Raw genomic sequence first — 27,981 nt, 5'->3', positions numbered from 1 at the left:
TGCCTTAACAAAATTGATATTTAACTCGTAAAAACAATTTCCTAAGATAGCACACTTTACAAAGGCTTATTTTCCAAAGTACCATCCAAATTCTTTTACGGAAGACTTCCAAGTTTTTTGCTCACAAAGACGACTTTTCTCAGACGTCATGATAAATGAACCATTTTTTTTTTATCACTTTAAAACTACCGATATTATAGTTTTTTATTCTGATGATCAAAGTGTGCTTATCTAGAATATGTTCTTGCTCTTTGACGTAAAAACTTCTCCAGGTCCTTAACATGGGGCATGTATTAGTCTCCCCTCAACTTCTTTCCCTATCAAATCGGATAAATCTCATTCTGCTCAAGAAGAACCCCCTTATCAAGTAGCATGGACCCTTTAGGGCTTTCTCATACTGAAAACTCGAGAAAACCCGTGCTTTAGAGTTGTGGCATGAGAGAATTTTAAGTTTTTTCGTTATTTACGTTAAAATGCTGTATTTCATAATGACAGCATCTTTAATTTGATGAAAATTACAGTTTAATTATGGTATATACAATTAAAAATTTTTTAGAAAAACCAAAAAAGTTATAGTTATACTCAAAACATCACGAGTTCAGACCAAACAATACTTTGTTACTTTTTAGTATATTATCGTTATGTATAACTTTTTTTTTTTTTTGCATAGGTTTGTTATAATAACTTTTCATATGTCACAGGTTTGTTTTTCGGTTTCATAGCTGTAATAGCTGCAGTTAAAAAAAAAATCCTTATAGTATTCTTTTATTCAATCATATAAAGTAAACATTTCTGTTAAAATATAATTTTGCATCCTCCTAAGATTTCGTTCTTGGTAATAGAAAATTTCAATAGAAATTTAGCTTTTATTAATTTGTATAGAAAAAAAGTCTTTCAACTTTTGTGCAAAAAAAGCTTCAAGCTTAAAAAGTTGTTGTACGGCGCTCCATAAAACGGCGCTCCATAAAACGGCGCACCACAAAACAGCGCTTTACGAAATACTAAAGCTGTTAAATATTTCACCGTTACTTTTGAGATGAAACGTGCATTTGGTTTCCTCCGTTGTAAGTTCTAAATACTCTTTTCCAAAAACAATCTTGCTATTGGTGGGAAAAGAAACTTTAATATCTTTGATTTCTAGTACGCGGTGCGAGATGTTGATATTGCATATGTTGTCGTTGTAATCAGTTTTCGGTTTGATTTCTTCATTTGTGCCTAAAACATTAAGCGAAAGTTCACTTTTTTTTTCATCTGCATTGAGAAGATTGTTTTGTCTTGTATTCTCACGATAATGAAGCAGAGGAGTTCTTGATTTATCTTCTATTCCTAAAACGGCGCTGTAGGTGTTATTTACCGGCAGTTCCAAAGATCGGCTGTTTTTGAAGGAAAGCAATTTCGGCTTAAGTTTTTTGTAAAAACGTCGTTTTTCAGTTGAATCGCTTTTGTTTTCTGCAAAAGATTGTGTGAGTCGATTCTCAGAGGCGAAAATTGATGTAGTTTCTTCATGCAACGTTAAGTCCCCCTGGGAATATACTTTTGGTGTTTTGAATTTTTTTTTTAACGAAAATTTGGCGAGGGGTTTTTCAATAAATGTGTGCTCATTAGAGGAGATATCTGAGTCATCCTTTTTGTTTAAGAGAGAGGTAACTTTTAGGAGCGCAGTCACTGAGTTTTGAGTTGTTGAAACTTTCTCAGTACTCTCCATTTTCATATATTCCATAGACAACGATCGTTTATGAACTAGATGTGGATGAAGTTTAGAGCCTACTACCCTATTACCCTTTTCTTCTTTAAAACTTTCGGATTGCAATATCACTCTTGATTGCTTTTCTTTTAAAGGTGCACCGTTTTCTCCGTCATCATGCAAATTTACAAAAGAATCTTCAAGGGAGGCATTTTTAATTGAAGGTGTTGCTAATGATTTTGTAAAAGTATAATCATTTGAGGTTTTTAAATCTGAAGTTGTGTACCTTCTTATATTGATCTTACTTGGAATAACTGAGTTAATAGATAAGGAACGAGATAATGCCCCAAAAACTCCTGCTGAGAAGGAAACATTGCTGAAAAAAAAAAGTGAACGTGAATTGAAAACAGCAGTAATAACAAGGTATACAAATAAAGAAAAAGACCAATTTTAAGAAAAATTGTAAAAATTACTGACCTATTATTATTGACTGTTTTCATATATTACTGACCTGTTTTCGCTCTGATTACTTGTTGCTGATGATTCATCGCAACTAGCTGTGACTGAACTTTCAGATGAACAATTCCATACTGATAAGCGATCGATTTGCTCATCCTGAAAAATATTTGGTGTAAGTAAATGGTATACACTGATATATGTTATAAAATAATTACATGTATAAGATTTTTATTGAAGGAAGTTGTATGGTATTGACTTTTAGGAGTTTTTAATTTTTATGTTTACATAATTTGCAAGTTCCTTTAGTTAATTTTTTTAAATCAATTACTATTTGGGCTGAAGTTTTACTTTTGTATGGCATAATGAATAACTTTATTAGTTAGTTTATACTAATTTATACTAATTTATTACTGTTTAGATGTACTTTAGAACTTTTTTAATACAGTAAGCAAAAAAAAATAATTTACAAATCATGATTTAATATTTACAATGCTAATTTTTTTTCCTTTTTTTTAAATTAATTTTAGATTTTTACAAAGTATATCTTTAATGTATTTATATTAAACATTATTTGTATTTTTTTAAAGTTCAAAAATTATACGATAATAGTTGAAGAAGATTGAAATGAAAGTCAAAGAAAAATGGTTGTGGATTGATTGATTCTTAAACGAAAAAGTATTACAGAAATATTGAGGAATCTACTGGTTTTTTGGTCACCACAACTCATATTATGAAAAAATGTAAAATATTCAATTCTATAACAAAATTTCCAAAAGGTCAGATGAGAGCAACATTTTAGGAAAAAAAACTACAAAAACTTTGCGAAAAAATTTCAATGTTTTTGGAGTTTTAGAAAAAACTAAAAACCTAGAGAGTTTTTTTTAAAAAAAAATTATCTGAATATATTTAAAATGGTCTCCTCAGAATCCAGATCTAAACCTATTACATCCAGAGATTGGAAAAAGGCTTTTGAACTAGAAGGAAAACTTATGCTGCAGTGCATAATCTTATGCTGCAGGGCATAATTAAAAATATCAAAGGAAAAAATATGAAATCAAATCAAAACGGTGCCAAGAAGAATTGTTGATATCTTAAAAGTTCAAAACAAAATACTGAAATAAATTAATTTTTAATTTTTTTTAAATGAACTTGTGGTTTAAAAAATTTTTTATGACTTTTTTTTTAGCAGCTGCAATTTTTAAATTTATTAATGCAATAAAAATAGCAATAACTAATTTCATTTGTTTGCTCACTGAATTTATTTATACATTTTTTACTTCTTCGGTCAATTACAAGCTATACCAAACGTACTCATTTATTTCGTCATTGCTAATACTAATGTGTTAGCAATAACGAAATTAATTAGCACGTATGGTATTTAAAAGTATGTTAATTAAAAAATCGAGTTTTGCCAATATGTTGTTATATAGTCAAAACCAATTAATTTGGTAATACATTGCTACATATTGGCAAAAACCAATTTTTTTTTATTAACAAACTTTTAAATTCCGAGAAAAGAAAACAATTTAATCCATGGTTTTCTTTTATTGAATTGTAGTATTGCACTTAGTATCAAGCAATCCTATTAACCTAACACACGAATGATAAAAATTATAAAATGATCAATAACTTAAAAATATGTGAAATGAAAATTGGTAGGCGGTTATAAGTTTTACATAAAACTAATGATTTACAAGGTTTGCACTGCTTATTTTTTAAAGGTGTCATTTTAAAAAAGTAACTACATAAGTCCTTATATTATTATGTCAAGCAAATTTTACGTATAAGCGAACTTTCTCGGACTTCAGTGAAAAAAAATTTGATGCTAAAATGATTAAACAAATTTTGTTGTTATATAAAAATTAAAGGTGTGAGAAATTAAGAATTATTAATTTTCTAATAAAATCACTTAGATATATTTTACGTTTCTAAATTAAGAAGATATTTCGTTGTTTTTTAATCACTAAGATACTTCGAATACTTTCCACATTTTCACGAAATTCGTAGCGCTACAAAGGCGTTAGTTATGAAACATCGACCCAAGGGGTTAAAGCCCAAACGTATTGACAAAAAATTATTTGGTAAAAAATAATTTTGCTTTTCTAAATTAATTTCATCTTCTGACTTTTCAATTATATTAAAAAGGATAAGAAAGAAACTATGAAGTTAAGGCTAAATACCCATAAACATATGCATTTATGAGTTAAAAAACAACAGCCAAATTTTTTGCAATGATGCGATCTTGATAAAATTTTGATGAGTTGGTAAAGTTTATAGCTACTCAACAAAGTGTCACTTTTATTTACTTGTACGTCACTCCGAAACTTTACTTTACATTTTTGTTTTTGTTTGAAATGAATGCTGATTATCAAATCACAGCTGTCTGGAACATTGCGTTGAGACGAAAAAAGAAGTTACAAAGTAAAAAGTCATACCAATATTTTTTGGATTAGCAATGACGAGTATTTCCTGGAAATCTGATTTTAATAAAAGTTGCCAAAAATATATTTGTAATAATTTCTATTACAATTTATAAACAATTAACTATTTATTTAAAATTTTTAAATTTCAGTTAGTTTTTAAATTAAACAATTTACCTATTAACTAGTTATTCATTCAATATAAATTTAAAGCTTTTATGTGCTCACTTCTTTTAGTTGACAGAAGATGCCAAGCATCCAAAGATCACATAGTAAAGCCAGAATGTGTTTTGGCTTCGCATGTTTTTTTAAAGACAAAAATGTCAAAGTAATTGCTAAACTTAACCTTGGGAGAGTTTGGCATAGAGAATATTACTATGAAGATTGCTTTTCCATGAATACTTTGTGATAGGTGCAAAAAAAAAAGTAGTAAATGACCGAAAATGAATTTTCGGTTCAGTAAAACTGGAACCAAAACCGTGACCGAAATTTGAGTGAAACCGAAACTGGCGAAAACTTGAAAAACAAATTAATGCTAAAGTAACATGATTTAATTATTTTACATATCCTTAAACGACCAGTACGCAAAATGATTGAATAAAAAGTAAAACACTTGAAAAAATTTGAATATTTTAAGTTCGCTTAAAGAATGATTTGAGAATAATTAATTGAATCAATTACGTAACGTGAATCAGTTGCAAACTTGATTAAATCAAACCTACTTTCGCTTCAACTCCATTCATTAAGTTTTATGTAAAAAAAAAAAAAAATTTTAGCCAGCAGAAAGGAAAAAAGCCCAGCATGCTTTCCAGAACCGTTTGATTTCTCCATAATTGAACTTATCTCAACAGAGCAAACGGTGCAAATGTATTATTTGTGAAAAGGGTGTACTTATCTGACTACGAGGTGCAAAGTAAGCCTTAACTTGTATCTACTTTAACAATAAAATATTTTCACGAACCAATGCGAATTTTTAAGAGTTGGAAGTAACCTAAGGTGAAAGATATACGCCATGCTCGGTTCTGTTAAATAAATAGCAAAACAAACACTTGTAACCTAATTTGTTTTAAAAAATTCTTTTATCTTTTTTAACAACAAAAATTTCAAATTTTTAAAATACTTTAAAATTACATAAATGAGAAATATTTGAATATTATTTTACAAAAAATCAAAAATATCATGAAGTCCTCGATAAAACCTTTTATAATTTTGGTATAATTAATTATGCTACAGCTTTTTTTGTCTTCACACGTTTACGGCGGCTGTGAAATATGAATTATAATTAGAAGAGAATTTTGTTAAACCGGATAAGTTCATTGAAAAAATGGATAAAATTTACAAAACATGGATAAATTTTTATATTACATGCAAACTGCCCTTTTTCTTTTTGTCAAACAATTATCAGATAAGTTGAATCTGCACACGCTAAAAGGGCCTTAATCCAAATCAGCTGGTTTTGAGAAAAACAAAAAAAAATTGTTTAACCCAAACATGACTCAACATTTCTTTTTGTAAAAAATGTTAAAATTTAGTACTAAAATAGTTTGATTTGTTACTAAGGAGCCAGGTTTTTAAAATTTTTTTTTACTATGAAAAAATAATGGTAAGAGTGCTTGTCTGAGGCCCTTTTAGTATGTCGAAGGCATTTCAGTGAAAAACAGATTGTTTTAACTGATAACACACGCTTCATTATGCATATTATTTAGAATAATTAAAAATATTTTGTCAATATTAATACGTATGTACGTTAAAGACTAACTTATTGACAATAAAAATGTTAAAAAAAGTTCTCAATCATCTTCTTCGCTTCTGTTGTGTTGAGCGTGTCCTTCAAGGTTTCTGTTCCATTCCAAGATTTCGTTGTAGAGCTGGAGGTATTCCTCGGGGAATGTATAGCAGCAACTTTTGGATGTTTTTGATTGTTTCATCTTTGATTGGCTCTTTATCAAGTGGATAAGCAATCACAGAGGGTAAATTTACTTCACTAATTCCAGGTTGTTTTAGGCTGAATGTGTGTGCCACGATTGAATCTATGAAATGCCTTGCAACAACTTGAGAAGAGAACTTTGATTCATATGTGAAGTGCATGAACATACTTATCAAAAAGTTAACATGTTTTTTTTTGTCCTCCACAATTTTTTTCACAATTGTCTGAGACAACACGAAGCTCTGTATAGTGAGATGAAATATTGTTCAAGTAGTCATAAACCATTGAGCACACCTCATTTGCACCTTTTTTGACAGTCCCTTCACGGTACAGGTAAATTACTGAATTTTTCTTCTTAATATTATGAACACTGAATAACCAATAAACTGATGTAACAGATAGCTGAAAGTTTACGCTATGCAACAGCTGACAGACAGCAGTGTTGCCAACTCATGTGCTAGAAGGGCTTCATTCACTGACTAAGGCCCTTCGAGCACATTCTCAATAATTTAGTGGCCAGTATCTATGTCACCATTACATGTGACTGAGATCCTTTTAGCACACAGCAGTGGAGCTTTCTTTCAAGATGTGGTTTTCATCAATAACTTAATTTATGTATTTTTTTTGACTGAGGCCCTTTTAGCATGTGCCAATTCAGTTAATGAGCTCGCTATTAACAAGCGCCCATTTATGTTGAAGAATTTTGGCATATTTCACGACCATATTTATGATTTAAATGTTTAAGTTACCATCTCTATATGATCAAATTAGCTCAATCGCTCTTCTATGCTGTTTACATATTTGGTTAAATATGCCAAAATTTGTTTAATTAAGCTAAGAGTTTTTGAAATCCTATAGAAAGATTGATTTATTGGGGAAAAAAAAGAGCGAGTTAACATTCATTGGCGTTACAAAATGTTTTTGATGAACGAGTCAAAGCCCTTTTTTGTCCGTTAGACAAACTTGTTAAGTGTGTATATAAAATGTCTCACCTGGCCGTCATCACTCATGGCGTATTGGTTATTTACTTTCAGATGTTCTGATATTTTCTTAAGCCACATCTCCAAAATATTCTCTGTCTCGGCGCATAAAAATAAACGTCTGGGTAAAATATCCAATGTGAAAACGTAGCGATATTTCTCTGAGTTGATAGGATGGAGACGCTTGCAGGGCGAAACATCGTTATATAATGGTAATATCCCTAAAGAATCAATGAAGGAAATAAACTAGTTTAAAAATTTTAAGGAACGATTTGATAATTCAATAAACAAATGTGTTGTACAAAAACTATTTGTTTACTAAAGAATTATTGTCAACTGGGGTGACTTTGTCCATTATTTGTGATTTTGTTTTCATGCAAATTATTTCTTTTGTTAATACGCGTAACTTTTTTAATAAATCATTTTCTTATTTAGCTTTTTGTATTCGATCTATTGATTGTAATTGATCAAGAAAGTAGTTTGCAAGGAAACAGGATCACAATAGTGGTCAAACTCACCCTAGTTGACGTTAGTGGAATTCAAAAGTTGGATTGGTGAACGTTCCTAAAAAAAAGGAGACTGTTAAAACAGTTACATATATAAACTAATTATTATACATATATATATATATATATATATTGAAATTATTTTATCCATTTATATAAAGCAACTAATTAAAATCAATTACTATCTAAAATTTATTACATTTAAATAAAATTTATCACCAAAATAAATGGGTGAAAAAATTGAATCTAAATTAAGTAATGAGCAAGGTACTCGCGTTTATATTTAGGAAACAAAATTATTATTGAATAAATTTTTGAGGTTTGGTGAAGAACTTAAACTTACAGAGGCTTGGGCATGATTTTAAAATTTTATAACATGCTAGTTCCGACTTACGGATAGGTTTTTCTTTTTTGTTGAAAGCAGTCTGAGATTCCCAGTATGCAATAAATAAACCTTGCCTTGATTTATCTAAGTTTTTTTTCCCTTTAGACACGCGCACTGTATATGACTGGTTATCTTCTTTAACTTTTATTAGAACAAAATAACGGTAATGCCACGAGCTTTCTTGATGCATTCTTGGTCCTGGTGGAGATTTAAGTAACGTGTTTTCAATAAGATTTTCTCCAATATCAAAAATATTTACTTTGTGTGTTTTCATTCTTCACAAAAAAATGCAATTTTATGAATTTCAAATTTTTATATATATATATATGTAAGTATATTTTTTCAAGTCAGGAATTTCTCCTATGTGTATACTTTTGTTCTTGTCACATTCTGAGGTATTTAAAGTAGCATTCCTTTTTACAAGTAAACACAATAACCTGCTTATTTAAGCTTTACACTGCATACTGGGAGATTAGTTTTCTTTTGTATTCATATTACTATTTACAATGCTTCGGAGATCGAACGCTTCAATACACTTTTAAAGATATTCTATTTAGGTACACGTTGTTATAAAAATGGCCTGATATTACTTTATTGCTTCTAGGCTAAAAGACTTAATAAAAACTATAAAACTTTTAAAAGTATTTTTCAAGTAAAATTTCTTGAAATACAATATTAGTTTTTACCGGGAAAAAACTATTGTTTCAGTTTATTTTTTATTTGTTTACAGTGAAAAAACTTAACAAAAGTTGGTAAAAAAACAATTTTATTGCCTTGTAATATAATAAAATGTAATATAATAAAATGTAAAAAGTAATATAGTAAAATGTAATATAATAAAATGTAATATAATAAAATGTAATCCTTTTTCTGATAATGGAATCCAAAAGTGAAGAGATAGTTGGTTTGGTCAATGCATAAATGTCTATTCCACAGACAATGAAAGAAGTTAAAACTCTCTAAGCACAATTTGCATAATCAAAACAGTTTAAAAGAACAAGGACCTGTCAAACGTGAGCCAGTATCAAGAAAGAAGTCTTCAGTTATTACAACCAAGCTAGTCAACGCCTACAATGAGAAGGGTGGCAAAGGATCTCAATTTGTGCGAAGTACCGGTAAGGTTTGTCAAAAAGAACATTGGTGCTAGAACTAAAAAGTTTTATTTTATCAACCATCTAAAGGATTACAGACTGGAATGTTCCGAAAAGATCATTGATATGTTGAAGTAAAATGCTCCAATTTTTTTTATTCTCAAGCGATAAAAATTTCAGCACAAGTTATGGTTTTCAAACTCATTACCATTTCCGGAGAAAAAATGCCAACTATCTTTCTTAAGTATTTGGACCAAGTTTTAAAGGCTCGTGTCCTTCCTTGGATTGTTGCTAGCTTTCCTGACCCACAAGAAGTTCTTTAAACTCATGTTGGTGCTCCTTGTCATATGGCTGAGACTGTGCAAACCTAGCTGTCTGAAACCATTAATTTCAGGCGAAAGCAAATCTGATTTAAACCCATCAATTTCTCAATGTGGGCGTATATTGAGAAGTGATCGACCGGAATTCGGTTCGGATCAGGTACCAGCCGTAATTTTAGCCGGAACCGAATTTCCGGTTCCGGCCAAAATTCCGGATTTAAAATGCTACCGAAAATATATATTATTAAGCTTTCTTTAGCATAATAGCATTATTATCATTTTGATAAAAATACTTAAATTTTTTTTTAATTAGTTGTTAAGCTTGAGAATTAATGTAAATAAAGTTTGGCTTTGTTTGAAAACTAATTAATTTTCTTGTTTAAATTAATTTTAAATTAGTATTCATATCTTGTAATGCTTTTATCGTTATTATTTGAGCTGGACTTACACCATTTTGATTCTCACGAGCCCATTTGCCTAAACATATTGTCATGGCCCAAATGAACAATTTGCAACCTCCTAAAGATGAATTGGCTCCTGCAGCTCAAAATCTGACGACGATGAAAAAAAAAACCCATTTTCTTCGCACACAGTAAAAATTATTGTGCAATCTCGAACAGGGCAAAATGCACATTCATCTTCCAAAATGAATCAAAAAGTTTGACAAAAATTTTGACAATCCAAAAAATCATATAAGTCTTAAATGAGTTTTTAGATTGTCCTATGGCTTCTCTATGCCTTGGGTTTCGAAAAAAAGTTAGAAAGAAATGAAAATTTTTAATTGTTTTTATTAATTTAATTTTTGTTTAAATTAGAACTAACTTTTTAAAAATATATTACTTATTTTCGGTTCCGGTTTCGGTTCCTGTTCCGGTTTGGATTTATTTTCTGTTCCGGTTTCGGTTAGGAATATATAGAATCTATTACCGGTTTGGTTCCGGATCCGGCAAAATTTCTGTTCCGGTTGATCACTAATATTGAGGCCAGGGCCTGTGTTTTCTCACGTTAACACTCTTAAGGCTACCGTCATCAAACAGTAGATTAAAATGCCAGAGTCATATGTCAGAGCTGTTTGTTCAAAGTTCCTGCCTAGGATTGAAGCTGTGATCACAGCGGATCGTGGCTACATAGATTAAACATTATAAAACCCTTTTATCTTTAGCTTTTTCTTAAAAAATTCCATGGCTAAATCAATTTTGAAAATAAAAAAATTTAATAACTATCTATTTTCCCTACGCAATCAGTAAAAAAGTTGTAAATATAGTCTTTTAAAAAATTATTTAAAAGTATTTACACTTGTAAAAGTAATAATATAGAAGTATTTGTCGTGTTAAAACTTTGTCACAAATTCTTCTTAAAGATCACATAAAGTGAAGAGAATCAGTAAAAACGACTTGTGGGGAAGATATATTGTTTATTCATGAAGTTAAAATGAATCCATTTCTCTCCAGCAACATCATTAAAAACAGTTTAAAACTAATTCTATAAGTTACGTACAATTAGAGGACGTTTTGCAGAGGCTAATTTTATGATAAGAATATCAGGAAATGTCCCTTTTTTGAAAAAAGTTTTGCCAGCTACTTCTTCCAAAATTATTATATAAGGTAAGTATGGGTATTAAGGCCCACCTTTGTCGAATGCGCGGTAAAGAAATGCTTTTTTTTTTTTTGCTGCCAGTGATAAAACCAGATAACTCTAATATTTTAATGTCGAAAAAAAGTTTCACAATTTATTTTTTCCCTAACTTTGGATTAGTGGGCCTTATTACCCGCCGGGCCTTAATACCCATACTTACCTTATTTATTATATTGCTTACTAATAGTTAGTAAAATTATTTACTTAGACATTGATATAAAAGTTATTTTTAACATAAAAACGGTCCATACTTAAAAAATATTACGCCCCCGCTAACCTATTTCTACCGATTGTCCAAACGTTTATCAAAACACTATGGTGGATTATTTTTTGATACCAATGTAAACAAAGATGTATTTTATATATGGATTCAGCTTCAAAGAAGTCAAACACTCAGAATTCAAACCAAAACTATTTAATTATGGAGAGTTTATAATTTATATCAATCGAGTAACAAAAAATATTTTACTGCCTGCATCATTGAATGCATATGTTGTTGAAGTACAAGTTGAAAATTACCATTTTGAATTCTTCGTAATATTAAAAGAAATAAAGCAACATTTTTTGCTAGTTCATGATGATATCTATGCAAATATTAATGTATTCTGTCGAATACCTGTATTCTGTCGAATACCTGTAGAATTTTTTAGTGAAACATGTCCAGAAATTTGTAATGTGCAACAAATCTGTTAAATTAAATAATGAGTAAAGTAACATGCTGAAAGTCAGAAATGAAATTGTGGATGCATCAATTGAAAAGTGTAATTCTCACAACAGCATACTTTTACAAAACTTATGCATTTATATAAATTTGATATACTTATATAAAACTTAAAAGTTTAAGGGTTTTACAACTCTGAAGCGGATGCGTTGCAGTTTAGTTCACACTGCCTGTCACGACTTCATCATGCGGACAATCTTCCTCATCTCCGAAAAGAATTAAAAACTACTAACAAATTACAAGAGGCTAACACGATTAGCATTAATATCAAATAAAAGAGATTGTATTATTGACATTTTAGCACTTCTATGATAAATGGCGTTAAAGAACCCTCTTACTAGGGAACATTCTACTTTTAATTAACTGTTAGAGAATATTTCTCTTCGTTTTGTGAGGGTGTCGTTTTTGTTTTCCTTTTATTACAATTTATTTATTTTAATGTTAATTTAATTTTTGTGAATGAAAATAAGGGCAAGGGGAAAGGGGAAGGTTTGGGTTTAGGGTTGTGTGTATTAGGTATATGGAGGTTGGGAACGAGGTTAATGGTCTGGGGAGTACTTGGTTAGGGAAGGGCGAGGTTTGGGAATAGTTTGGCTTGGAATGGTAGGCACCGCCGATTCGGTTCGTAAAATCCGCAAAAAGCCATTCCAACTTATTTAGCGGATTAAAACTAATTTACGAACCACTAGCGAATTTTTTTTTTTTGCGGATTCACTTCGCTGTTCGGATTATTAATCCGAAAAATTTTTACAAATCCCTTTAACTTTAATTCGCTTAGCGAATTATACGAATCGCGTTCCGTTCGCGTCACCATTAAATGGTGTGGTCCAAAAAAATTACATTTTTGTTATGTGCACGTCCTATAAATAGTGGATTTCTTTTTTATTTTCAATCAGTCCTATTTGGAAATCTTAACCTACAAAAATTCGTTCAACAGATCAAGTCTACTATTCTTCACCTACATTAATTACGGTAAGCCATTGTTATATTATTTTGAATTAAATGTTAAGAATATTTCAAAATGAATTTTTGCGGTTTTTTTTTTTTTTTTTTTTTTTGTGGATCGAATTACTTTGCGAACTATTTCGCATTGCGGATTGCTTCAATTAGTGGATTGGTCCGATAAAATTTATATTGTTATATTTCTTCTACTTAAATATTAACAGAAATAAAAATAGAAATAGAGATAAAAACAAGTTTGAAAAATTGTTACGCTCATTTCAATAATTAAGGCAAATAATTAGTTCTTTTATTGAAAACTTTATGCATGCCTCTAAAATATCATTTATTGTTAAGACGAATATTTAGAAAAATTTTCAAATAATTTAATAAATAATTAGTTCTTTTTCGGAAACTGTTTGTATGCATCAAAAACAATCACGTTTTATTAAGGCAAACATTAAGGAAATATTGAGGCAAATATTTCAATAAAAAGTCCGTAAACCGAAAATGTGATTTGATCCGTGTTTTCGAATTTTTAATCCGAAGTGTAATCCTTATTAACAATCTGATCCATTTTTGTGGATTTTAAATTCAATAAATAATCCGAAATATTCGTCCGATCCGATATGGCAAACTTAATCCGATTCGTTTCTTTTTTTTTTTATTTCGCTTTTTTTTCTTTTCAGATGCCTAAGCTATCTAATATTTGGGAATTCTTCAACAATGTAGAGGAAAACAAGGCAAAATGCAAGGCCTGTGGCAAAATATACTTAATCAATAAAAGCACCACAAGTCCTTTAAAGAACCATTTAAAAAGAGTCCACTTGAATTTATATAAACAATTAGAAAGAAAAGACAAGCAAAAATCAACAATACCAGACATTTTTGATGAGCTTGCCTCTGAAGACTCAGATTTTGAACAAACGCAAGAAAGAGGAAAAAAGAGGAGATGTCCATAGACACTAAAAGATACACCAGCATCACCACAGCCTGGACCAAGTGGAACTTGTGGCACTTCCAACACACAGACACGGCAAGGCAGAAAACAGGCTACCAAACCTGAATGGGAAGTTACTGACATCAATCAAATAAGAACTGTTGTTGACATTACTAAATAGGTGATTGAGGACACTCAACCATTTTCTATTGTAGAAACTGACGCATTCACCCGGATGATGAAAACTGCAACCAACGGTCAATTCAGAGCCATTACAGCAAAGAATATATCTACAAAATATATTCCTCTCCTTTTTAAGTTTATCAAGGAACAAGTAAAAAACATTTTCAATACAGAAAAGTCAAATCTTAATGGAGTGGCCTTTACATCCGACGTGTGGACCACTGATCACACCAATTTGTCTTTCATGAGCCTTACACTCCACTATATAGATTCAAAGTTCCAATTAAAGCGCTTCTTGGTGGAAATGTCCTACTTCCCCGAATAACATACTGGCGACAATATTGTCAAGAAGCTCAATGAATCTATCAACAAACTTGAACTTGATTTTGGAATCAAAACCTGGATAACAGTCGACGGTGCAGCTAATGTCCAAGCAGGTGTTAGGAAATCAATTGGGGTTCAAAGTGCATTTTGGTGTGTCGACCACCGTCTAAATCTAGTTGTCAGTGGTGCTGTCGATGATAAAAGACGTCCAAAATGGTCAATTCTAAATCACAAAATAACAAAATTAATATGTCACTTCAACCAGTCCTCTCAAAAAGCTATGACTTTAGTTAATGCTGCCAAAGCCATAAATAACTCCAGAACGAAGTTAGTACAGAGATGCCCCACAAGATGGAACTCTGACTTTTATCAAATGGAGTCTGTGGTGGATCTTCTTCCAGCAATGCATTCTTTAAAGAATCCGAACCCTACTGTTTCTGGAGGTTGTAAGTTGACAGATCTTTTACCAACAGATGATGAAGTGGAATCTATTCAATCTGTCATCCGGCTTCTGAGAGGCTTCTCAGAATTCTCTGAGAAATGCAGCAGCGAAAAGAACGTTAGCATCTGTTCCGTTATTAATTGCCTATACAACATCAGAGGAAGATTAGCAAGGGAGATGATCAAGCCAAAAACCGAGGCATCATCAGAGCTTGCTCACTACTTCAATGAAGATTTAAACAAAAGATTCGAAGGGGAGTTGATGAATATTGAATTCTCTATTGCTCATTTTTTAGATCCTAACAGCAAGGGCATGTGCTTTGTGGATGAGGGGGAAAAATTTGAAGTAGCCAAAACTGAAGTAAAGAAAGCTATGGAAGAACTGTCAAAAAAAAAAAATTTTGGCTAGTCAAAGCACTCCTTCCCCTTCAATGTTGGATGATGAAGATGATGACGACTTTGATTTCACTGAACAACTGAGGAAGAAAGTGTTTGGTGCAAGTTACATTAATCCTGGAGGTGAAACAAGCACCAAGAAAGTCATTTCTGCTGAAATTGAGGGGTATTTGAATTCAAAACCAGTTCCAGCAAATACAAATGTACTGGAATTCTGGAAACAAAACCAGTATCTTTACCCAATAATGTCAAGGCTGGCCAGAAAAAACCTCTGTATACCTGCTGCATCATCAACATCTGAAAGAGTTTTCGCAACAGCAGGGAATTTATACAGCTCTAGAAGAACCAATCTTTCAATCTCAAAGGTTGAGATGGTGGTATATATGAAAGAAAACACTAAGCAATTCAGTAAAATTCAAGATATTGTGTGGCAAGGAAATGAATTTGGAAAATGATTAACTTTCAGTGTGATTTTGAGTTTTTTTATTTCTTAACAAGGAAATCATTTCGTTTCATTGTATATTTGGACATTATAAATAAATAAAAATGAATCTTTCGAATCTAACGAATTTTTTTCCGATACATTATTTTCGGATCAAATCAATCCGTAAGTAAATTTGAACCGTTTAGCATAGATAATTCGGTGCACAATCCGCAAACCGATAAACAGTAACGAATTGGCGGTCTCTAAGGAATGGGCAAGGTTTAATCTAAAAGGGTTAATTTTATAATCGCCGTCCTCAGTATATTTTATAACATGTAAAACTCAACAATTGTTCTATTAATGTGTAATGGTAGCACTCTTATATTTATAACTTTTATATAACACAAATAATATCCTCTTACACTCATCGTAGTGTTCAATACTGTTTTTATCAATAACTCCTCTTTAGCTCTTCTAGCTTTGAACAAATATCTTTCTTCTTTTTTTTTTTCCTTTATTAATAGCAGCGAAACTTCTGTTTACTTCTCTTCAAACAATTTTTTTTCTGACTTCTATTTATTTCTCTTACTCCTTTTGTTTTATCAACAATTTCAAATTCTTCAATAATAAAAACTTTCTTTCTCTAAAATTCTTCTTATAAATCTTTCTTAAAACTCTGACTTCTTCTCTTTTTCGCTTATATAAGAAGAGGACCTTTTTCCTCCTTTTTTTTCGTTCACTCAATCAGAAATCCTTCTCTCTCTCTTTTTGTTTATCAAGAAGTCCTTCTCACTCTTTTCATTTCTTTCAGAAGTCCTTCTCTCTTGTTTGTTTAACCAGAAGTCCCTCGTAACTCTATTTTTGAGTTTTTATAGTTCTCCATTATCATTTGTTTCGTTGCTACATCTACTTATCATTAATTTACTTGACAGGTAAATAGGTCTCTGTGTGTACGTTTTTTCTTAATTGTTGTTTTTTTTATTTTTGCTTCATTACGTTTTATTGTGTTATCTTTTACTTATATGACATGGTGAATAAGTCTGTGTATGTACGTCTTTTCGCCGTTTTTAACTTTTCTTCTTCCTCACAGTTTGGTAAAAAGTACAACTAAAAGTTATAATTGTTTTTGTTTGTGACTATACGAAGATTATGCCATAGTTAAATTACTTTATATAATTATTAAATAATTAAATAAGCTATAATTATTAAATAAATTATAATTATCATTTACTACAACTATTTTATCTTTTAAAGTGCAATTTTAAAAAAAAGTTTCTGATGGTTCCGAGATCTTTAGTCATAGTATCTATAATCATTTGAGCGATTTCCTCATCCCAGGTTGCCTTTATATCCTTGTTGCACTACTCATCAGCAAATACTCATCAGCTGTTGTGTGCAATCGTGAACTCATTCCAGCCTCTTAAGCTTTGTTATTTTGTTTATGTAGAACGTGTATAATTATGTTTCCTATTTTTTTCTAAAAAACAACAGTTCTTGCCACGCGATTTTATGGTAATGAGATATAAACTTTATTATATCGTATCCAAGTAATACCACATCAACGCCTAAAAATAATTTTCGACAATAATTATGCAGTTTCAACCAAGCAGCCCGCTCGACAATTATATTTGCTCCCGATCATACATTGTTAAAACGCTGAGAGAAGGCTAGCATTTGACTCTTCAAGAACACAGTTTCACTGCGAAAAGATAAGCAGTGGAAAAGAGTTTTTATTTGCTGCATTAGTCTATCGAAAGCTTGTGGGAAAAAAGTCTTGGCGATGATTTTATTTCACTTTGGAAAAACACACCTTCACTCACCGGATATGAGACCAAGTTCCGGACGATTGTTAAAAGTTAAGTTGGTCGTCTAGCTAGCATTTCTCGACAGAGGAACTTGAAAACTATTTCGCTTTAATTGATGCAATAAATTTTTTTTTATAAGTGTATCGAAAAAAAATCATAGCTGAGCATCATACTGATTTCTTCCAGCCCGACCAATCGACATCAAATTTAAACAACGACTAAGTCTTGAAAATGAAATCCAACTTTGGATTTTGTTTTCGGCTTAAAAATTAACCTCAACTTCCACTGAAGTCACAAAAACTTTGGGTTGCAAAAATTAATAAAAATTTTTTGTAAAGACCAAGTTGCTCGATTGAAGAGAAGTGAAAGTTTAAATAAAGGTGACACGCTCCACTTTTCATATCAGTCTTAGTTGTCAATTCTTAAGTATGTTAAGAAACTGATTTTTGAACAGAGCTAAAACACCTAACATATGATCTTTACATCTTACAAATGGATCTATAGATTAAAGATTCGATCACTTGTAGATTAACTAAAATTTATATATAGGAATCGGAGTTACTGGCATGAAGAGCAGTTATCGCAATGATTTGATTGCGTGTTAAGATAAAAAGAAGGTAATGACCTAATCATAATGTTATGTCTTCGTTTTGATTTCGGATGCTTTCAGGAAAATGAACAGAACAAGCCGGATTTTAATTCAACATGGAAAGTTCTTGCAATTGACACACTATTATATTACTTTTCAATGGCCAATTATTTTATCTAAAAATGCTTCAATACACAGCAAACATATGATTTCCATCACCGTAAAAAAAAGGGCCTAAATTTTTCACGGACCGAAAGTGTGTCTAGGGTTGTGTTTTTTAATGTAAAAATAACATTAAAAAATCAAGAAACAAATATACTTTTTAAATTTTTAACTTTTTAATACTGAACTTTTTTTGAAATTTATAATAATTACAAAAAGCCATTCGTTTTTTTATCAATCTCAATTTAATCTTAACAGATGTAAATGAATGCAAAGTTGTTTCCGATGGATGTGACAAAAATGCAGATTTTATTAATACTAGAGGGGGTTAAATATGTTTCTGCAGGAAGAGATATAAGGAAGATGGATTTACTTGCACAGGTTTTTTGTCAACACTTTCTGTTCAAGTTTTAAATTTTAAGCAAAATTATTATGGTTAAAAGGTTTATTAAGTTTAATGCGTTTTTTTTTTTTTTTTTTTAAGATCTTCATAACTGTCATAAAGATACTGATTGGACTAATTTTATTGGTTTACTTTTATGTTCCTGCAATAAAATTTTTATATAACAAATAAGTGAACAGCTGCTTTACAAATTGAAAAATCTGGTAAACCACATAGAGTAAAAAAGCAGCTGAAAAAAAAACTCATTTAATATTAAAACAACTTCATAACATATAAATATAATATTAATATATCATAATATATTAAAATATTGATAACATATAACAATATTAAGTTGATATGTGATTTTCTATAATAGTCTATATCATTCTCATATATTTAACACAATCTTTCTGTTGTAATGCAACACATTTATGAACAAAAGAAATGCTCGCAAAACTTAACAAAACCCATTTCCTACTCTAACAAACAAAATAACTGTTGCCTATCCAAATAGAATTGAATTTGACAAAAAAAAAAACAACATCTTTTTGTTAATTGCTTGATCCTCATGAATCTGTTATAACTGTATCTGAGGAGATGAGTAGAATGTTGCCAAAGATTAATTCCTCTCCCTCCTTCCTTGCCTCCAACAAAAGTTTTTTAAATTTCAGTAAATACAACACTATGTCGTATGATTATTCTCTGAACTAAGGCGAGATTTGTGCATTTGAATATGTCCAATTAGGTATGCTTTTGTCTTAAAAGACTTTTTACATACATGACAAAAAAATGGTTTTTCATCAACATGGGCTTGTAAATGTAACAGTAGGTCACTTTTTACTTGAAAGCCCTCTTCACACAACTGACAATAATATGCTAACTTACTGCTATGTTTGCTCATATGCTCGGCATACAAGGAGGAGTTTGGGAACTCAACAACGCAACGAAGGCATGTCAGATTTGAATCATCCTCGTGCTGAGCCATGTGTACAATAAGATGTCCTTGCTGACGGAAACGTTTCTGACATGAATCGCATTCATAGGGTAACTCTCCAAAGTGAATTAGCAAATGTTGATTTAGAACAGAGCGATGCTTAAATGTTCGGAGACATACATCACATTTATGGAGCTTCTCAGTATCTCCATGAAGTAGCATATGTGATTTTAAATCACGAGGACTCTGAAAAATCCCATAACAAATTGTGCACATTGAAGAACTGTGGGTGGAATTTTGTTTGTGAACATGATTTACATGTTGCCTAGCAAGGGTAAGGTTGGTAAAAGTGCAGTTGCAAAGGTTGCATGTGCGGTTTGTTAATAGTTGTGGAGCATCACTAATAGATAATACATTTGTTTTGCTGAGGTTATTAGAATCCTCATTGTTCATTTCTTTGTTGCAAACTTCTTTTATTAGAACATCATTCCTCTGTCTTTGCTGCTGTCTGGATTTTAAAGATTTTGAGTTAAACAAAATAGATTTAGTCTGTGGTGGTTGAGAAGTTATTTCAGGAAATCTATTCAACTTTTTTTTAAGTAGAGGAGAATGAGAAGGTGACTGAATTTCATCATTTGTGCTATGAATTTGAAAATTATTAGAGGAGAGTGACAGATCATCACTATCACTATCCTGATTAGAATATTGCAATAGCCGACGAGGATGGAGAAGCATTGAATTAGGTGACAACTTATTTTTATTGCGTTCTTCGCTATATGACCTTGGTTTTTTAACATGAGAAACTGGAGATGTATGGCTAACAGGGTTTGTCTGACATAATCTAGTAAAACTAATATTGTGAACTTGTGAAGGGCTGTGATTATATGGAAGAGGTTCACTATTCTTCAAAGCAGAAGGAGTGTAATTATTATCAAAAATGTGACTTGATGATGGCCTTTTCCGCTTCCGCTTTGGTGTAGCTACAGTTCCAATTACTTCCAAATCATCATCGGTTTCCTCAAGATTGATAACATTAGCATCACAGTCATCATTTATTGGTATGGATAATGATGAATTACTTTTATTTGGTTCATTTATAGACTCTTCTGTATCACTACTGTTGCAAATTTCAGAAATATTATCACAAACTGACCTTTGTGTCAAGCAAACAACATGATTCACTTCTGTGTTGTTATTTTCAAAATCACCAAGCTTCACTGGGTTCTGAGCCTGAGCAAGACAAAATATTTAAAGCTGTTTCATATAGCAACACAAAACAAATCTAATTATTTTGGTTGCAATATGAAACAACTCTATGTAATGTTTTAGACATTTAGAAAGTTTTAAAAAGAACAAATATTTAGTAAAAAAGAACGATACAATAGAAAATACCTTTTCATAATAAACCTCAGATGGATTATATTTTGGTATCGTAGTCTCTATTGTATTTTCTGGAGCTTGAGTTGTTATATATGACTTCATAGATACTTCTAAGGAAACACTATCAATTTCATCAGCAAGTAACTTAGATTTTAAGTTTGCTTGCAGTGGTGATATAGGCAGGATTTCGAGTATAGTTTTTGTTAAAGTTCCTTTTACATCTGTTTTATTATTTTGAATCTGTTTTACACTAGATAAATCTTCAGTCATTTTAGAACTGTCCTTTACAATTTGTTCAATTGTATTAAAAAGTTGGAAGTCTGTATGCTTTCTGGTAACAGCTTCTGTGGATTTTCTAGCAGTATGTATGCTTGAAGATTGAACAGGTGGATTACCTATGTTTTGTAACTTACTTTCTTCTGTTTCTTGTTTGATAAAAACTTGTTGACCTGCCTGAAAGAAAAATGTTAAAACAGTAACTCCAATCAAATTATAGAAATTTTTACTAACAAGAACTTTAACTTAAAATGTTGTTTGATTGAAACCTTTTTTAAAAAATTTAATTTAATAGCCTTTTGAAACTTCCTTTAAAAAAATCTTTTTGGAAAATAACATTTGGAACCATAAAATTAGCTAACTAACAAAAAACTAATGTGGATGAACAATATAAATTATTGGCTTTGTTTCTTGCTTAAGTGGTAAAATCTAGGTGCAATTTGCTTAAATGCTTTATGATTTTGAAAAATAGCTTTTTTAAAATTATTTGCACTTTCAAAGTTACTTTGGAAAAAAATTAGAAAAGTAAATTAAAAAACACTAAATAAACCTTGAGATCTGATTTCATCACTACTTTCCCAATTGTTGGATCAATTGTTTTTTCATTCCAGAAATCATCAATCAACCTTTGACATGCTTCTGAAAGATTTTCTTCAGGCTCCCATGAATCTGTCCATTTAACTCGATAGTAACGTTTGTTGTCCTTTAGATATAAAATTTATTATTTTTTTAATTAAATATTTAAAAGTTAAATTTTTACACCAGGATAAAGAAGAGCTCTAATTATTAAATTGGTAAAAAAAAAAAAAAAAAAAAATCTAAACTCTGCAAAATTTTACAAGATGCACAAACAACAAAAACATATGACCTTTTCTCCAATATATATACCAACGATTCGGTCAACAGTGTAGGGTCCACCACAAGATCCTTCAATACTAAAAATGCTATTAGTTTCCTTGTCTTCAGTAATTGAATCCATTGATAAAATCTAAAAAAAAAAAAAAGCGTACATACACACACACACACATACACACACATACATACGCACAAAATTGAACACACATACTCACATACACACACATACACACAAAATTGAACATAGAATGATAAGTTTAGAAATAAAAATATAAAACTGCGCGATTTTGTTATTTTAAAACCTAATTTTGAATCAAAATAATCATTTGTAAAATGCTCAATCGTATTTCGTGTTCTTTGATTCCATGTTACAAAAACACGATACTTTGAAGGGTAAACAAGTTTAAAAAGGATGCTTAAACTTAAGTAGGCTTACCCCCTCCAAAACTTTTTCTACAACTATCTAGTTTAGAGAGGTTTCGGGGTATTTATTGAATAAGATATTAAAATAGTATTAAAAAAAAAGAGGATTTTTTCCGATTTGTAAACTATCAGCTGTTGCCACGGTTACTAATTCAAATTACAAACGTCGGAAACTCTTAAAATTTGGAAAGCTAATTTCATCATTTTGGAAAACTACTTTGCTCTGAAACTTTTTGCATTATTCAGTAAACTGTAATTGCATGCAAAGTTTAAAAAAAAATCAAATATTTTTTTCAAAGGATGTTTGTAAAAGTTCTTATAAATGCTATACTTTTATTACTAAGTTTGAGCTTTAGACATGCCGGTCAAGGATAGTAGCTGCAAGTGTGGCAATTAATTTACCCGAATATTTTAAATGTTACTTTATTGCTCCAAACATTCTTTTGTGAAAACTAAACGTACTCTACACATTTTGCTCTGTACTACTCACAAAGTCTATTCTCTGATAATAATCTTAATTGAGAATATGGATTAATTTTGGAATGTACCTCTTCCAAAGAGTGCGCTTCAAAATGGGATAGATAGTCAGTTTTGAAATGATTTCCTCGTAGGCCGCTTACCAAACACACTGACGGATTATTACCTTGCAACAGAGAAAAGAAGATTCACTTTGGTCAGATCTACCATGGTCAGATTCATTTGATCAGATTCACCATGGTTAGACGGGACAAAGCATTGATATGATAAAAATCCTTTTCATAAAATAAGTACTGGAATACGTCATATATATTCATTTTATTTTTTTCTGTTTTGGTTCAGTTAAGTAGTGATTTTTTGTAGGAACGCATTTACTTCACAGAGGATAAAAATGAGACAGGAAGCGTGCGAAGAAGGGAACGGAGAAAGGGTTGAGACTTAAATGTGTTTAGAATTTTTTCTTAACATTCCGATTAAAGAAAAAGTTGTTTTATTATATTTTAAAATGTTTTCTAACAGACCAGATTTTTACGACAATTTTAGAAACATTTTGTCTCAGGTTAATGGCCATTTTTAAAATATCTTAAGAATAGTATATACAGTATCGGACAAAACATGGTGGACAAACTCAAATTTAGAACAAAAGTTGATCAAATTCTAAAAAGAACTAGTAAAACAATTGTACATATTAATTTTTAAATAGTTCATTATGTTCTTAACAAAATTTAAAACGTTTGAATCATACTAAGAATCACAAAAAAAATTTATAACACATTTTTCTCAACAAACTACATTTTTCCTTGGACAAAACAACGTGGACAAATCAAAACGAAGCTTTTTTTTATAAGATTTCATTGTCTTTATTCAATTTACCGCATTCTTTTGTTTTCACTTTTATCATAACATTACTCTAAAATAATAAAATAGGTTTTGGAACGTCTGGCCAATTATTTTTTCAATTAAACTAATAATAGATTTAACTCGTGATATATGGGGTAAATTGCAACTTAAAATGGCTTACGACAAATTAGGAAGTGCTTTACGTGAAAATATTGTTAAAGATTTTAAATGCGGAAAACGTCAAGCTCAAATTTGTAGAAAATATAATATAGCTAAATCGACTGTAAGCAAAACTGTCAAATCATTTGAATCTCGTGACTGCTATAAAACAAACCATCGGGGCGGACGTCCAAGAAAAACATCACAAAGACTAGATCGAATAATTGTTAAAGAGCTTAAAAAAGATCCATTTTTGTCATCCACAAAATTAACCGAAAATCTTGAACTACAAATCTCTGTAATCGCACTGTGCGACAAAGAGCTAACGAAGCAAAATTATTTTCTCGAATGCCTGCCAAGAAACCGCTAACTTCCTTTAAAAATAGAAAGCTAAGACTTGCGTTTGCCAAAGCACACCAAAATTGGACTGTAGACCAGTGGAAAAACATACTTTTTAGTGATGAATCAAAATATAACCTTTTTGGAAGCGACGGCAAGAAGCGAGTCTGGAGACCAAAGAACACCAGATTCAATACTAAATATACCAAGAAGAGTGTTAAGCATGGAACGTCTGCTATGAGATGTTTCTCAGCACTAGGAACTGGTCCTATACACAAAATTAATGGAATTATGGACCGCTTTGTTTACAAAGATATAATGGAAGATGGTATGTTACCACATGCTGAATGGGAGATGCCCCTAAAGTGATTTTTCAACAGGACAATGATCCCAAACATACCTCAAAAATTGTAAAACAATGGTTCAAGGACAAGAATATCACCAAAATGGAGTGGCCTGCACAAAGCCCTGACTTGAATCCCATAGAAAATATGTGGGAAAAAATTGACAATAAGATTGAGCGTGCAAATGTGAAGACCAGTGAGGAATTATTTGAACAAATCGAGAAGGCCTGGCGAGAGGTTGATATGAGAATTGTTGACTCATTAATTGCGTCTTTGCCTCGAAGAATGAATGCAGTAATTAAAAGTAAAGGAGGTCTTACCAAATATTAAGTTAACTTTTGAAGTTTTTTGAAAAATAATAAGTTAATTTTTGTATTTTTTTGAATTTTCAGTCGATTTTTTGAATGTCCACCTTGTTTTGTCCAAAGAAAAATGTAGTTTGTTAGGGAAAACATGTTTTAAAACTTTTTTAGCGATTTTTAGTATGATTCAAAAGTTTTAAGTTTTGTTAACAACATAATAAACTAAATAAAAAATAATATGTTCAATTGTTTTACTAGTTTTTTTTAGTTTTTGATCAACTTTTGTTCTAAATTTGAGTTTGTCCACCATGTTTTGTCCGATACTGTATTTCGTATATAAACAATAAAGACATTCTACCTGTATTTTAAAATCAAACATTTTGAATTTTAGTAATGTGATGCGAACTTAAGTTGAAAAACATTTCCAAACAACTTCTAGTTCTCATTTTAGGCTATGCATCCAATTAAGTGGATTTTAGCAAATTCTTTGTCTATTTAAGTCCAAGTAGGTTCTTGAGCTCAAATCTGGCGACGGCTCGTTTGATCAATCAGCATGTGTGCTATTGGAACCATTCTTCTTGCTTTCCTACGTAGGAGTGTTTGGTTTTACCTGAAGAAAAACTGCGCAAATTTGGTACAAAGTGGTACGAAAATAACTATACCAACCAGATTTGGTACAAAGTGGTACGAAAATAACTATACCAACCAGATTCAAATATTTGCAAAAAGAACTTTGCTTTTCCAGTGTGTTACTTAAAAGTTACATCTTTCATTTTATCATTTATTATTGCATTTAACAAGACTTGTTTCATTTTCTATATACCAATTGTACAACTAAATTGACAGAAACGATTTTTCGATTCATTTTAAGTGAGTGGTTTCCTTTTATTCGTGCGTGTGTAATCACGAACAGCTTTATTTTATAAAACACTTATTTTTATTAGAAAACTGTAAAATTATCATTTTTTGACCTTCTCATTACAGTGGAGCTCTTCAAAATCTTTCTTTCCTCAGTTTTCTGGAGTTAGTCACAGATGAGCTTATTATACGGTGTTTCTTTGTCAACTTTGTTATGAATAATAATTAACACTAAATCACCTAGCCTTGCCTGGGACATTTATGACCTAAGGTACTTTTTCATCAATTTGAGCTTGGGGGAAAAAAAAGCAGATCCCTTGAAAGATACTTAAAGTTTAACAAAGCCCACAAGTTTCATCTTTAAAGAGGTGCTAGTCCAACTTACTAAGAAATTTAAATCTATCTTTTTATAACTAAATTCTACAGTTGATTACAGCATTAAAAAAGAGTACATTTATCCTCTTTGTAGATTCTACTATCGGTGTATCTGCAGTTTGACCGCTTCTCTTTCAGCATTTCTTTTATATTTACATGCTCATAAATTCCTTTTGCAAATGTGTTTGCATTACAGAAGGCCGTTTTTCAGTAAATGATGAAGTTTGACATCAGATTAAGCATAACTGACTCCGCGGGTGGGAGTGGACCCCATATCAAACTCTGTTTTTGGCCACCAAAAGGGTAAGGCCGGCACTACGAGTAAAAAAAAACAAACAAAAAAAATTTGTATCAACATTATGTATGATGACTTTTTTATAAAACTTTGAAAAAAATTAAATTAGAAAAGCTAATAAATCTACTTTTAAGAAACCACTGGGTATTTAAAGTAATTTTTTTTCACACTTTATGAAAGATATTTTACTCAGAGTTTGTTAAAAGATGACTAACGGTATCACGATCATCTCAGATGCTTCCAACCTTCTTCTCTTCTGAAAAGCGGACAACAAACTTGTTCAGTTTTCAAGCATCTCCAACCGTCATTATGATTTTTACAGTTGTACTACTCAGTAAACTTTTTTTTCATGGATCTGAGCCACACTTAATGGTATGCATGATAGGAGGATGCAGTGTTCTTCTAATTTATTAAAAACTTGCTGGCTTATTCAACCTTTAAAATAGTTTAGTATTATTCAAAGAGTTTTTGGTGTTAGTTCCAAATAGAGCTCCTTCCTTCAAGTTCAACATCGTGCATCACGATTTCATTCATTGATTTTAACGACTCCTCAGAGTTACTGAATTATTTTGGATCAGCACTAAGTGAAAGCGAATCTGGGAAATTTAAAGTAGTAACAACGGTATTTTTTTTTTAAGGATTCCGTAATTTTTAAAACGGAAACTTCTGACTTTCACAAAGTTCCGGAAATGTTTTTAAATTTCTTGACAGCAGCCATACGACCATGATAGCTGGATATTTTCCAATATCGTATTGTTTGTTAGGAAAATACTTCCGATGTCGTTGGTTTGACTTTTTTTCTTTCGATTTTTTTTACCAATCAATTTTTTTTTACCAATCAATTTGAACCAATCATGTTTTAAATCTTTGTACGCGAGTTTTTTTTATGAAAAGATGAAAAACTTTACATCAACTGTAAATTCATTAACTTATAATATTGCAAGTATTTGTAATAGGAATGAAAACTTTTTAAAAAAATAAACTTTAAAAAATTGAAGGTGATACAAAAAAAAAAAAAAAAAAAGATACCAGATACGGTTTCAGCACCCAAAACTACACAAGCTGCATATATATAAAACCTTTTCACTAAATACTTTATTGTTACTAGCAAACGAAATGGTTGTTTAGATTTCTGACTCTCTACCCACTATAAAGGAAAGGTTATTAGTTTAGACGACAAACAGCGATAATGTTCAAAGCATTTTTGTAATACGATTAAACCTTGTAGAATACAGTCATCTATTTGCAAAATACCACAAACAAAAATTGCAGAACTAAGGTGTTAAACCCTTAGCTAATGATATGTACATTATATATATAATATATATACATTAATATGTAATATATATATAGCATACTTTTATTTAAAAATTTTAATAGATTTATATTTTAAATTTAACAAATTCTA

At 30.7% G+C, this 27,981-nt stretch overlaps 3 protein-coding genes across 5 annotated transcripts; 1 reads left to right on the top strand and 2 right to left on the bottom strand.

Annotated features, from left to right (window-relative positions):
• Positions 1-749: 749 nt before the first annotated feature.
• On the bottom strand, positions 750-8,761 carry LOC149893351 (uncharacterized). Of its 2 annotated transcripts, XM_090074908.1 has the most exons (5): positions 8,371-8,753; positions 7,989-8,034; positions 7,483-7,691; positions 2,196-2,299; positions 750-2,060 (listed from the first exon to the last, which is right to left on the bottom strand). In XM_090074908.1, exons 3-5 carry the CDS (start codon positions 7,549-7,551, stop codon positions 992-994), a joined length of 1,242 nt encoding a protein of 413 aa, XP_089931034.1. In that variant the 5' UTR covers positions 7,552-7,691; positions 7,989-8,034; positions 8,371-8,753; the 3' UTR covers positions 750-991. The 2 variants fall into 2 exon arrangements, with proteins under 2 accessions (XP_089931034.1, XP_089931025.1); XM_090074899.1 differs by lacking the exon at positions 7,989-8,034 and having other exon boundaries at positions 8,371-8,761.
• A 10,239-nt stretch (positions 8,762-19,000) lies between these two features.
• On the bottom strand, positions 19,001-22,328 carry LOC145187330 (uncharacterized). 2 transcript variants are annotated; one of them, XM_090091374.1, is made up of 4 exons: positions 22,175-22,328; positions 21,857-22,009; positions 21,043-21,483; positions 19,001-20,880 (listed from the first exon to the last, which is right to left on the bottom strand). In XM_090091374.1, the coding sequence occupies exons 1-4, from the start codon at positions 22,283-22,285 to the stop codon at positions 19,399-19,401; spliced, it is 2,187 nt and encodes a 728-aa protein (XP_089947500.1). In that variant the 5' UTR covers positions 22,286-22,328; the 3' UTR covers positions 19,001-19,398. The 2 variants fall into 2 exon arrangements, with proteins under 2 accessions (XP_089947500.1, XP_089947506.1); XM_090091380.1 differs by having other exon boundaries at positions 19,080-20,880; positions 21,058-21,483.
• A 1,745-nt stretch (positions 22,329-24,073) lies between these two features.
• Positions 24,074-24,768, top strand: LOC149893350 (uncharacterized). The gene is made up of 2 exons (XM_090098185.1): positions 24,074-24,369; positions 24,519-24,768. The coding sequence occupies exons 1-2, from the start codon at positions 24,074-24,076 to the stop codon at positions 24,766-24,768; spliced, it is 546 nt and encodes a 181-aa protein (XP_089954311.1).
• The last annotated feature ends 3,213 nt before the right edge of the window (positions 24,769-27,981 follow it).

The sequence above is a fragment of the Hydra viridissima genome, unplaced genomic scaffold (genome assembly GCF_058129835.1).
Source record: "Hydra viridissima isolate aposymbiotic clone 2 unplaced genomic scaffold, HvirCarnegie_v1 scaffold_1, whole genome shotgun sequence".
NCBI lineage: Eukaryota > Metazoa > Cnidaria > Hydrozoa > Anthoathecata > Hydridae > Hydra > Hydra viridissima.
This window is presented reverse-complemented; position numbering and strand designations above follow the sequence as displayed.

Bases quoted from the DNA above. Each gene is read 5' to 3' on its own strand.
- LOC149893350 (XM_090098185.1), top strand. From the start codon at position 24,074: ATGGCTTACGACAAATTAGGAAGTGCTTTACGTGAAAATATTGTTAAA. The intron at 24,370-24,518 runs GTGCGACAAAGA...CATACTTTTTAG, and splicing joins CAAATCTCTGTAATCGCACT to TGATGAATCAAAATATAACC.
- LOC145187330 (XM_090091374.1), bottom strand. From the start codon at position 22,285: ATGGATTCAATTACTGAAGACAAGGAAACTAATAGCATTTTTAGTATT. The intron at 22,010-22,174 runs GTCATATGTTTT...TTATATCTAAAG, and splicing joins GTATATATATTGGAGAAAAG to GACAACAAACGTTACTATCG. The intron at 21,484-21,856 runs GTTTATTTAGTG...TTTTTCTTTCAG, and splicing joins TGATGAAATCAGATCTCAAG to GCAGGTCAACAAGTTTTTAT.
- LOC149893351 (XM_090074899.1), bottom strand. From the start codon at position 8,635: ATGAAAACACACAAAGTAAATATTTTTGATATTGGAGAAAATCTTATT. The intron at 7,692-8,370 runs GTAAGTCGGAAC...TTGATTCTTTAG, and splicing joins CAAAAAAGAAAAACCTATCC to GGATATTACCATTATATAAC. The intron at 2,061-2,195 runs GTCAGTAATATA...TTTTTTTTTCAG, and splicing joins AGTAATCAGAGCGAAAACAG to CAATGTTTCCTTCTCAGCAG.